Genomic DNA, 13,009 nt, shown 5'->3' with positions numbered 1-13,009 from the left:
TGTGGTGAAGGAACGATTTTTTTGTTTGTTTCCAACCTGTCATAGACCATTGTCTTTGTAAAACACCAAAGCATGCACTTGGATTTTGCAGTGATGTCAAATAGCTGTAAAATATTTGAAATGCTTATTTACACTCTCTGTACTTTTCGCATTTGTTGGGACTCACCAACACCATGAAATGACGTTGCTCTCAGGTCTCCCTGTCAGCAGACAAGAGAGTAATGAAACTGTTTGGGTTAGTAAGAGATCATGGTTAAAGGGTTTGGGATGGGGAAGCTGGAGATAATCAGGCCGGCTGGAAAAGTTTTTGACATAGAGCAACATGGTCACTAAAATGCAAACCAGTTTATATTTGACGTGCTCGGGTGATGCTCAGTTGTTGGTTGGTAGTGGACAAGCAAAGACCGATGCGATCCAACAGACTCGGCAGATGTTTATTGCTACATGGACTAGATGGCAGAGGGCTGCTGGCTCAGGAGATCGGTGTTCGGGGGTTTGCCCTCGCCACTTTCTGCCTTGACAAGTCTTTCCAGATGTCACAGTGCTAACTCTAGTGCCCCTCCCGTGATGATCCCGCAGCAGTGTGTGGCATTCGAGGCTCTCACAGACTCTACGTCTCTTTTTAGCATCCCCTGTTTTTACATCATCGCCTTGCTCCCAAAGCACTTTCTATGTCGACTTTCTCTGTACCCCCTGCGTTATTTTTATAGCTTTAGTGAGTTACAATTGACGTAATAAATTGTGCATATTTAAAATGTAGTTTGAAAAGTTGTCCCATAAACGTGCACCAGTGATACCATCACCACCATCAACCTTCAAAAGTGTTCCCAAGCCCCGATAGAATCCCCCCTCCTTTCTTTTCCCACTGACCATCCTCCCTCATTCCCCCCACCTAGGGATTTAAAAACAAAACTTCATGGATTTATATGCCTTTGGAATTATTTTTACATGAGGGGCAACTATTCAAAGCCCCTTTCCCCTGGGAATCTTTGAAAGCATTTCTAATACAAAAATTTGACCAGCCCACCAAGACATCTTGATTGTGCTGTTGCTATCACTGAAAATAAGTTCCGTGGGGAACAGAAAAAGAGATGAAGAAACAGCCTCAGGGTGCTTATTCTGTCTTGGAAGGCAGGAGGCAAACTCTCAGCCAGCAACCAATCAGTAGTAACTGTCAGAGCTGTAAGTGGGGTGACCCGCGGGGATGGCCGTGGTGGGGCAGTGGCAGATCATTGCAGTTTGGACACAGAGCTCCCCTTTATCTGGAGACGCGGTTTCTACATTACCCACCTCTAGGCACACATTAAATCACATCCTGATAGGATGGAGTGTAACCAGGGAGAGCACGGGTTCCAAAGTCAGACAGAGCTATGCTGGAATTTCATGCCTCCCACCTGTCAACTTGGTGATTCTGGGCAGACAACTTTCTGAGCTCAGTCTCCTCATTTATAGAAGAAGGAGATTTGTACCTATTTGTAATGATGGTGGAAGAATTGGAGAGGCATGTATATAAAATGCCTCTATTATCAGTAGTGGTGCATAGTAATGCTATTCTGCTTCCCATGAGCTCTTACTATGTGCAATTTACATTTATTTCATTTAATTCTTAAAGCAATTCTTGGGAAATCTTATTGCCTAAAAAGAACAACCCCAATCACATGCCTTATTGATGAAGTAGTACCATCTGCAAATCTTTTTTTTTTTTTTTAAATATGTTTTTATTGATTTCAGAGGGGAGGGAGGGAGAGGGAGAGACAGAAACACCAATGATGAAAGAGAGTCATTGATCGACTGCCTCCTGCACGATCCTGGATCGAACCCACAACCGAGGCATGTGCCCTGACTGGGAATTGAACATTGACCTCCTGGTTCATAAGTCAGTGCTCAGCCACTGAGCCACGCTGGCCAGGCCCATCTGCAGATCTCATGCTTTGTTTTCTTACATGTAAAATGATACCTATCATGTCTGACTTGAAAAGTTCTTAGGTAAAATTTTGGCACTTAGTAGATATTCCATGAATGTTCATTTCCTCCCATTTTGTAAACATCTATTTTTAACAACCTCAGATGATTACTGGGTAAGATAATTAAACTTGTTTTATTTTGCAGCCTTGGAGCTATAATAAATTTTTATTTTCCAAGACTGTTTTTTAAGGACTTCAGAACTGCTGGTCTAGGAACATCTGCCCTGGCCCAGTGCCAGGCAGACCTTAAAGAAAGCAGCACGTGAGTGCAGCAGACTTGAAGATTAAATGCTTGAGATTCCGAATTTATGGTGGAGACAGGAAAAAACAACTGAGATCTGAAATGTCATCAGAGCATTGCTCAGCCTTCAAAATTATGGCTACTATTGCTTCATAAATTGCTAAGTAGTAAAGTCACTATAAGGATTTCCATCCGGCTACTTCCTGCTAATCAGCTCTAAGCCTTTAAGTATTTTACACCACATGTAACAGAATTACCAACAAGTATTAAGTATTATAGTGTAAGATGTTCCCCAAACAGAACTGAAGTTAATTGCAATAATTCTTTGTGATTACAAAGTGTACAGCTGACCCCCATAATTTAAAAATCTGGAGTGGTTTAAGTATTAACACCACGACACCAAGGGCTGTTACCACAGGAAAAAAAATTCAAATGGCTCATGAAACACTTCTTAGGAGGTACACTTTTACATTTACATTTCTTGCTTTTTAAGTATAGTTATGAAAACCAAGGCAGCAATAATGTACGCAATTGTTGCTAGAAAGATCCAGATGTTAAGCAGGATGGGACCCTCAGGAGAGAAGCTACATTGAAAACAGGCTTCATTTTCAACCCACTTGGCCACTGTGACATTTGGATATAGGATAATTGGCTTCCCACTGTGAAAACTGCAGGTCACCCACCTTGGTCATGGAAAAATTGAACTCATGATGCATCCCTGCACCCTGGGGAGGCAGCAACATCCCATTCCTTAAGGGGAATATAGGACAGTAACGTCATGTGCTTCGGAAAAGGGTCGCACAGTATTTATGGAGGGAAAAGAGATCATTACACACATAAAACTTTCTTGTACTATAAAAGTGAAATATTTTAATTTTAAGAAGTTATTTGAATTCACTTTTTAAAAAATATTTCTTTATTGCTTTCAGAGCAAGGAAGGGAGAAGGAGAGAGAAATAGAAACATCAGTGATGAGAGTCATTGATCGGCTGCCTCCTGCATGCCCCCGACTGGGGATCGAGCCCGCACCCCGGGCATGTGCCCTGACCGGGAATCGAGCCACAGCCTCCTGGATCCTAGGTTGATGCTGAACCGCTGAGCCACGCTGGCCGGGCTGAATTCACTTTTTTTTTTCAGATTAGTGGTAAAAGGAAATAACTCCAAAGTCAATAGTCTTAGAGAAAGATGAACAATTCATTCCTTCATTTATTTGTCAGATATTTATTGAGTGACAGCTATATATCTGGCCCTGTTCTAAGGATTAGGAATGTACCAGTCAACTGAACATCATGCTTTCTTGCTCTTAGAGAATTAGTCTAGTGGCAGAGACAATAAATAGGATAAACTAGTAAAGTTTATCATATTTTAGACAGTGATAACTGCTAAGAAGAAAATAGAGCAAGAAAGTAAAGCAAGAAATATCAGGTGAGGGTGCTGATAGGTAAGCTATCTCTACAGGAAAGGCAGTATTGGGAAGGTGATGTTTAGGAAAAGACCTGAAGGAGTGACAGTTCACCTCATGAAGGTATTTGAAGGAAAAGTAGTGCAGGCTGGAGGAACGGCAAGTTTAAACGCCCTGGGGTAGAAATGCCTTCGCTGTGTTCAAGGATCAGCAAGGGGGCCGGCGAAATGTATGAAGCAAAAGGTAGTAAGACGTGAGGTGAGAGCCATCGTGGGGGGGCCTTGTGGATAGTCACAGGCTCTTTGCTGTTTATCTGGATGATACAGGAAACCACTGGAGGGTTTTGCACACAAGGGTGAAATGACCTGGCTACACTTTTAGCAGGTATTTCTGGCAGTTTCAAGAGCAAAGGGCAAGAAGGAGATCAGTGAGAGCAATTTAGACTGTTATTTCTCCTTCCTACTTCTATGGAATATAAGTACCACTTTTACAGCTGAGATTACTGAAGCTCAGATCTAAGGTAACTCTTCAGTTTACAGTGTCAGACCTGCAAGTAAAGCCATGCTGTTCGATTCCGAGACTCCACCCTGTACCACTCTCCCTCCATACTTGCCCTTCGCACTCTCATTCAGTAAATGTTTCACATTTATATAGTCTGTGGAAATATTCAGTTGTGTATCATAACATCAAACACTGTGCAAACTCAGATACCAGTCATTTATTAATAATCTGTACTGTTTGTTTCCTTCCATTAGGACCACTTGGTTTTACATGGATTAAACATTATTGTACATATGATAAGGGAAGTAAAACATTCACAATGAGTGTTTCAGAAATGAAATCCAGTGGGAAAATGGTGAGTTTTATTTTTATTTTTATTTTTAACTGAGGTTATTTAAGAAATGGAAGTAAAACAAAACAAAACGAAAATATCAGTTGCTTTTCTAATAAGTGTGTTGTACACAAGTTTTAAAAATTGAAAAGCCAAAAAAGTTTCTCTCACTTTCGTGGCCTCGATGACTTAAAAAGAGCGGCCCGGATTTTCTTTTACTGTGGCCATGTGTGTTTATAAGCAGTTGAATTAAAGATAGGGACCCTGAGGTGTCATCTCATAACCTTGGGATCAGATTTGTTACAGTGCTGTAGCTTGGCCAGTAGCCCAGGAGGGACTGTGCATGGCTGGCCCAGGCCCAGGGATTTTGCATCTTTCCCCCAGGTGATCTCTGGGGGAGCTGCCCTTTGCCCCCACAAGCCTTTCATCTTCTGCGCTGTATGCTGTTTATGGAAATGCTGGCCAACACAGTTTCTCAGAAGAAGTTGATCAATGCTCATTTCTCCCCCAAAGTAAATTGGCCACTGAATGTCTCGCATGGCTAGTGAACATTATGGAACATAGTGTACTTTAAAGATTGTTTAGTCTCGCCTTATTTTAACAGATTAGAAAATCCAAATGGTAGAAAGTAAGTGACTCACCCAGTTAATTTGTGGTATAGATCACAGCAGGTAAATATTGATCCTTGACACATACTCAAATACATCAGTTGAAACTTATTGTGCTTGGGCATTCATTAGAGTCTAATAATTCAAATGGAGTGACATAAACTAAAAGACAGCATACCAGAGAAAAAGAAACCTAAGATTGCTACCATCGTGAGAAGGCATTAAATGCTATAATCACGCCTAGTTTCTACTTGGAAGGTTTCATAAGAAAATATATTGCCAGAAAGTCAGCTTATGTGACAGTCAGTGAGCTGATATCAGACAGACCCAGCCAAAGTTCTGCTAATAAATCTATGATATTTTCAATAGACAAAAGAATTAATCAAACATTAGGCAAACATTCCCTTCAGATACAGAAGAAAATTCTTATTTATTGAGCCTATGTTGGATCCTGTCCAAAGAGTTGGTTACCAATCAATGTATGATAGCAGTAGCATCATAGCAACTGTATATTAGAACTTTTTTATTTTGGTAGCTCTTTTGAGGCTTCAGACAGCTTTCATTTAATACTGGAAGGCTCTGATACAAACACACACACACACACACACACTACTAATATCTTAGCAATCTAGAAAATTTTGATTCAGAGCAACAGTGTGGTATCCTGACAAACATTCTGGATATCTAGCTGGGACATTACTATAACTCTTATTTCATACCTTTGCTAAATCTGAAGTCCTAAGGCATATATATTAGAGTATAAGCTGACATTATAAATAAACATGTTGACGTGGAGTAGAAAGGCATGTCACAGAATCCTTTGAATGAAACACATACACGCAATGAATTTATTAATGAACATTTTGGTATATTATAATTGGGCAATTAACATTGGGCAAAAAGTGTTGTTTATGGGACAGGGTGTGACTATGACCTTGATACGTAACCTGTACTCTTAAGTTTATACTTCCAGTGCCGCACTTTCCGATGGAAGATTTGGTTTTTTCCAGTTCACCTTGTCATCATGTCAACATGTCATCCCCTTCTTGTTTCAGAACGGCCTTGTCACCAGCTCACCAGAAATGTTTAAATTAAAATCTTGTATCCGAAGAAAGACAGATTCAATTGACAAGCGATTCTGCTTTGACATAGAAGTCGTCGAAAGGTGTGCGCTTTTCTTTTTATTTTATATTTAGTTGTTTCTGTGTTTAAATATAAATATGAAGCAGCACCCAAGTGCTTGTTTTACAATCTCTTTTTGAAAATTGTGTGCTTGTTTAGTTCATTCTTTTACATATTCATTCGACAAGTACATATTGCATGATGCTTTAAAAAAATAAATCAGGCACAGAATGCTAGCAAAAGGTGACATCACTCAAAGAAGAATCTGGAAAATCAGTATAAGTGACAGCATTAGGGAAAGTGCATGCTGTGGACTTGGGGTCCACATCACAGTGAAGGGGCCTGACAGCTTGCTCGTGGCTCCTGGGTCAGCCCGTTTGTGGACTTCTGTGAAGCCTGGGGACCTTGCTTCCAAGGAATAGTAAGACACAGCTGGGAATTCCTAAGCTCCTTCAACCAGTGAAATGCAGTGTGTACCCTGTGCAAAGCACTGCCTTGGACATTCTTAGCCACAGGATATTTATTGGGAGAGACATAAATGTTGTGCATCTAAGTTTATGATCTAGTGGGGATACTTAGCTCTGCTCCTCATATCAATATAAGCAGAGCAGAAACAAAATGAGAAGGCGTGTGCTTCTTGATTTTTTGTCTATTCCATAATCTATTTTTCTCCCCCCCCCATTACTACCATATTTTCTCAGTACTCTAGCTTTGTGTGGGGGCTCTATATATATACTATGGCTTTTAACTATCTAATAGGGGAAGGCCCCCATTCTTATGCTTCTTTAAGATTGTGTTACCTATTTTGGCCCTGTATCCTTATATGTTATGGATCTGCTTATTAAGTTTCTCTTCCTCTTAAAAAAATCCCTTGAGAATTTTGACTGGAATTAAATTTATTAAATAACTGATGGATAATTGAATTCCCCTTGAAGAGTACATATCTTTTTTTTTTTAAGATTTATTCTTGGGTATTTTTTTTATTACAGTTTTGAATAGAATTCTTTTCATTAGTAGAAACTTTTTTTCTAAATGGTTGAGACTACTATATAGAAAGGCTATTATTTACACACACACACACACACACACACACACGCACGCACGCGCACACACATCCAGCACAGTTGTTGAACTTCTTATTGGTTTTAATAGTTTTGTGGTCGGAATTTCTTGATTTCCAATGTAGACAAGCACCAACATGTTAGTGATTTCTCTTTCATTCATTTATTTTTATTTCTGCCTTTTCTAGTTATATGACCTTGGGACACATTGCTAAACTATTCTTTTTTTTTTAATAACCATATATATTTTTAATATTGTGTTTTTCCTCCTGTATACATTTTTTTTTAAGTTTCTTTGTCTTTATTGTTGAAAATATTCCAGATGTCCTCTTTTTATCCCCATTGATCCCCTCCACCCTGTATCCACCCCACCCCCAGGCTTTCCCCAGACCAGTGTCTGTGTCCATGGGTTATGCTTATAAACATATAAGTTCTTTGATTAATCTCTCCCGGCCCCACTCCCCCTCCTCACCTTCCCTCTGAGATCCCTCAGCCTGTTCCATGCTTCTATGTCTCTGGATCCATTTTGTTCATCACTTTATTTTGTTTATTAGATTCCACATATGAGTGAGATCATGTGGTATTGTCTTTCTCCGACTGGCTTATTTCACTTAGCATAATACTCTCTAGTTCCCTCCATGCTGTGCCAAAGGATAAAAGATCCTTCATCTTTACAGCTGCATAGTACTCCATGGTGTAAATGTGCCACAGCTTTTTCATCCACTCATCTACTGATGGGCACTTGGGCTGTTTCCAGATCTTAGCTGTTGTAAATTGTGCTGCTGTGAACATAGGGGGGCATAAGTTCTTTGTGACTGGTGTTTCAGGTTTCTTAGGTTATATTCCTAGAAGTGGGATCACTGGGTCATAAGGCAGATTCATTTTTAATTGTTTGAGGAACCTCTATACTGCTTTCCGTAGTGGCTGCCCCAGTCTGCATTCCCACCAGCAGTGCACTAGGGTCCCCTTTCTCCACACCCTCGCCAGCACGTGTTGTTTGTTGACTTGTTGATGGTGCCATTCTGACAGGTGTGAAGTGACACCTCATTGTGGTTTTAATTTGCATCTCTCTGATGATTAGCGACGTTGAGCATTTTTTCATATGTCTCTTGGCCATCCGTATGTCCTGTTTGGACAAGTGTCTATTTAGGTCCTTTGTCTATTTTTTAATTGGATTGTTTGTCTTCCTCTTGTTGAGTTGTATGAGTTCCTTATATATTTTGGATATTAATCCTTTATCCGATGTGTCGTTGGCAAATATGTTCTCCCATACAGTGGGCTCCCTTTTTGTTCTGTTGATAGTTTATTTTGCTGTGCAGAAGCTTTTTATTTAGTGGTCTCATTTGTCAAACTATTCTTTAGTGGTCTTGTTTGTCAAATAAGGATAGTAAGTACCCACCTCAAAGGAAACAGCACAGTGCCTGGCACATAACAAACAGGCAGCAAATATTGATTGTTGTTACTTTATTATTGGGGTTTTGTTGTTACACTGGCTCAAAGATAAAATTACCTTGATTTTTATATGTGTATTTCCTTTTCCTATCTGTGTAAGGATCTGTTTTCCTTTCTATAGAAGAGATGCATGCCTTTTTCACAGTTTTAAGTCATTCCAGGTTCATAAACACAATATTTAAATGAAATTTCCTTCTTCATGTACCTCCTCACAGAGCCCTCTAATTTCCCGTTTGAATTTATTTTCTGAACAGCCTGCACTGTTAGCTAGGTTAATTCCACTCTTGTTTGGATTTCATACCCTTTTCTCTGTTATGTTGGTTCCCCCCCCTTTGCTTGCTCTTTCTCTCTTGAAGTACATCCTCGAGTAACTTTTTCAGAATGAGTGCGTGGGGGATCATCATTTTTAAATGGAATAATTTTAATGTTGTGATTGGGTGAATGTAGCTAGCATCCTTTTTGGTCATTTTGGGGGAAATAATTTGAAACTACCTCCTTCAGTCAGTCTTGTACCTAGAACACTAAGTGATTTCACTACCTGTGATCATCAGAATTAAAAAGAGTTGTGTGTGTGTTGGGTGTTGGCATCTACAGTGATTTTTCTGAAAGATACCTGTAGGTCAATATTTTTTCTTTTTTTTTTTTTTGTTTTTTTCTTCTCTTTCCTATCTTTTTCTTTTCTCTCTTTTCTGTTTCTTTTTTTCTCTTTCCCTGTTTTTCTTAAAATTTTACCTTTATAGCTAAATGAGAATTTTAAAAATTAAAAATGTGTAAATGTGTAACAGGAGTAAATTGGATATATATACTGTTTGTTTTTATTAGGCATGGGATCATCACATTGCAGGCCTTCTCAGAAGCTAATCGGAAACTCTGGCTTGAAGCCATGGATGGCAAAGAACCAGTAAGAATATAATACATTTTATTTAGATTTTATTGTTCTAGTAATTACAAAAAGTATATCTGGGAGAAAAAAAAAGTACATCTGAATTTTTAATTATCTGTAGTGTATTTGCAAATATTTAAATAGCAAATCAGAGGAGTAGAAACTTAATATTTCCCTTGTTGTCTCTATCGCTGACACATAACACCTACTTCGTAACTTGTTTGTCAGGAGGACTTTTGGGACTAATTTAAAACCCTAAAATTATTTTTTAATTACTTACAATCACATTAATTTGGCTGCACTGATTGGATTATTCTGCTCAGTTAATACTTATTGAATGCCCAGTCTTTGCAAGACACGTGCTAGGTTTGTAATCAGTGTGACAGACAAGGATCAGGGTAAGATCTAATTCTTATTTGATAAAACTGCCTGTGAGTTGACATTTTCCTCTCATTCATATCCTTAATTTTCTAATAGTTATTTTGATGTTGGCCTGATAACTTACAATTATTAGGGAAGCGTATGTAAAAGGGAATAAATTATTAATCTTTTTTATGAAGAACATGGCATTAGATGGTTAGGGGGATGAGCACACAGCAAATATGAGGCCACATTCTGTCCCTTGAGAACTGTCCTGTAGATGGCAAAGAACCTGGGAACAACCTTGTGCCAGTCACCTGTGTAACAACTGAGCTACAAAGTGCGGTCTGCAGACTTCGAGACCATCCCTCATATGGTTTCTGGTCCACGATAAGAGGAGTGAAGAAATTATGATTAAGCATCTGGAAAATTTTGTAGCAATTTGAAGAAGTCATTTTATATTTGTTCAACTTACTACAAAACTTGGATTTTGCATGTATTCTTTATTACGTTTATGATATTTTAATTTTATTGTAATTTACAAAAGTAGCTGTCAATGACAGACTGAAAATTAAACAAAAGAACTGGACTTTTCACCACTAATTGAGAGGTAAGGCCTGACCAAGAGTAGATTTAGAAGACAGTGTGGTATCTCAGCAAGTGCAAGTTAAGATTGTACACGCTGAGAATACACTAAGCAGGTCATTTGAGTCAGGAGCAATCAGGTGAAATCCATTGTGAGATGCTTTTTCAAGAAGGGCTATTATGCATAAATCAGATGGAAAGAGGTAGAATTCTACCCAGGGCAGGACAGCCAGGGATGGAAAGGAACAGGGTCACAGGGTGGGGAGAGGGCGCTGTGGATGCAGCAGTTGTAGGACCTTGAAATCAAGAAACTCCCTCTGTGTATCATTGTACCAGTATCACCCTGCTAATCGTCTGTACTGGGTCATTCACTGCTAACTGATTGACTTCCCTTGTTTTTTAGATTTATACCCTGCCTGCCATTATGAGCAAGAAAGAAGAAAGTAAGTTGTTTTAATAAGTATTTAAAATTGTATCACACAGTTATTTTTAATCACCAGGCTATTACGTGATATTAAGAGTTAACTCTAGGAAAATGATAACACACCATTGACCGGATAGTGCATAAAATGTGAAATTTTTATTCAAAGAAGTGTCTCATGTTAAAACCACTAATTACTGATGTTATATAGAGTGAACAAAATTAAGTTTTCTTTCTTTGGTGTTTACTTATAGGTATATACCTTACTTTATCCCTGAAAGAGGTTTGAGGCAGTTGATATTTAGTTTGTTTATTTTTGTTGTTTTTAAATGGCAGTAGAGGGCTTCTTTATCTTATTTTCCTTGCTCCAATTTACAAGACTGATGACTTGAATACTTTGCGCTGGTTTTAGGAGGTTGTGCCCAAGAATGGGAAATGTAAGGACATTGTCATAACACATGGGATATGTAGGAACACATGTTATCACTGTATTATTACTGAATCCTTAGCATCAGACCATTCTTAATAAATACATTGTATGTGTTTTTTATTACATTCTAACTATTCTTTTATTATATTCCACCTCTTGCTACCCTTTACCCTTGGTTGTTTTAGTATATTTTCATATGTAGTTTATGTCATTAGATTATTTGACATTTAAAACTAGTTTGTATATTTATTTCTAAGGTTGTGCTTATATATTTTAAAGCAATTTCAAGTTTTATTTAATTCAATTGACTTTCTCTCAGTATGTCTAAATTTATTTTTAAAACAGACTTAATAACCTTGACTTGAAATTGCTGTTAAAATTCAAGTTAGAGTGGAGTATAGATCAAAACAGGGAAAGCATTCATTTGGAAGTCATAAATATTGAGTGTATGAAAAAGCATATCATTTTAACTGAATGAAATTCTTGCTACTAATCAATTTCAAAAAAAATTTATCAAAAGAAAGTACATGGTTTAAAATACCTTTAATATTAAAGATTTAAAAAAATACTTCCAGTGTATATTCTTACATTTCTTTCTTTATTGCTAATCAAGGAAAGTGATTAGTATAGAATCTTTCATGACCCATTTGTATCTGATCACAGAAACATTAACCAGTGGATTAAGAGTTTTGTAAGTACTGAATGTTAATTCTAAACAATTACCTAAAAAGTAATCTCTTGTTATACTTGGCATTTTAGTGGAGTTTGAAATGTGTTTTCTGACATCCCTTTCATTGCATATTCATTATAAAGACAGTCCTTTCAAATTCAGTTGACCTACTCAAGGATGAATCCTTAGAAAACAACTGAACCTATATATGGTATTGAATAAGGCCTTGGAATGGGACATGGACAGTATTTGATGCTTAAGGCAGCTCTGGAACTAGGGTTTCTATCATAACTAGGAAATTTAAATAAGAAAGTTATCAGCCCTGCTGGTATGGCTTAGTGGTTAGAGCATAGGGTTAAGGTCAAGGGCACATACCTGGGTTGCAGGTTCCATGCCCAGCTGAGGCCAGGTTGGATGCATGCAGGAGGCAACCAATTGATGTGTCTCTCTCACATTGATGTTTCTCTCTGTCTCTCTCCCCTCTCCTCCCTCCTTTTCAGTCTCTCTAAAAATCAATGGAAAAGATATCCTCCAGTGAGGATTAACCCCCCCCCCAAAATTATTAAACATATTCATGCTCTTATGGAGGGAGAAGGTACCTCTTCATGCCATGAAAGCTTTCCCTTCTGGAAATCAGCTTTTCTGTAGTCTCAGCCACCTGAAACATCACTATGCCAGCATTTGTAATTATAAAACTGTGTGTCCTGGAGTCCATGTGTTGTATTATTTCCTACATTCTGGCTTTTGGTATGATGTATTAGTTTCCTACCCAGTGCTCTGAGCTTATTGTGGCAGAACCCTCTTCTCCTTAGTGTACTCAATATAGGCCATCAGTGGGATGTGTGCTCAGCACATAATTGCTGTTATTCTTCCTCTTGGTGCCAGTAGACTTTTACTGCCAAGCGGAGATTTTGATTATAGAAAGGAATATTACAGTTCCCTTTGCTTTATTAATATGTACAGCTCAAAGTTATAAATC

General features: G+C 38.3%; 1 protein-coding gene across 1 annotated transcript in view; it reads left to right on the top strand.

The window, feature by feature from the left end:
• Window positions 1–13,009, top strand: part of ARHGAP42 (Rho GTPase activating protein 42) — a 221,783-nt gene that overhangs the window by 178,169 nt on the left and 30,605 nt on the right. The window contains exons 9-12 of the mRNA XM_081155734.1: window positions 4,362–4,462; window positions 6,102–6,211; window positions 9,504–9,582; window positions 10,913–10,952. Of these exons, the coding sequence (XP_081011860.1) occupies window positions 4,362–4,462; window positions 6,102–6,211; window positions 9,504–9,582; window positions 10,913–10,952 (330 nt within the window). The remainder of the gene's footprint in view (window positions 1–4,361; window positions 4,463–6,101; window positions 6,212–9,503; window positions 9,583–10,912; window positions 10,953–13,009) is intronic.

This window comes from Miniopterus schreibersii, assembly GCF_964146895.1.
Source record: "Miniopterus schreibersii genome assembly, chromosome: 12".
Classification (NCBI taxonomy): domain Eukaryota; kingdom Metazoa; phylum Chordata; class Mammalia; order Chiroptera; family Miniopteridae; genus Miniopterus; species Miniopterus schreibersii.
The sequence above is the reverse complement of the archived record's forward strand: the minus strand, read 5'-3'. Positions and strand labels throughout refer to the sequence as shown.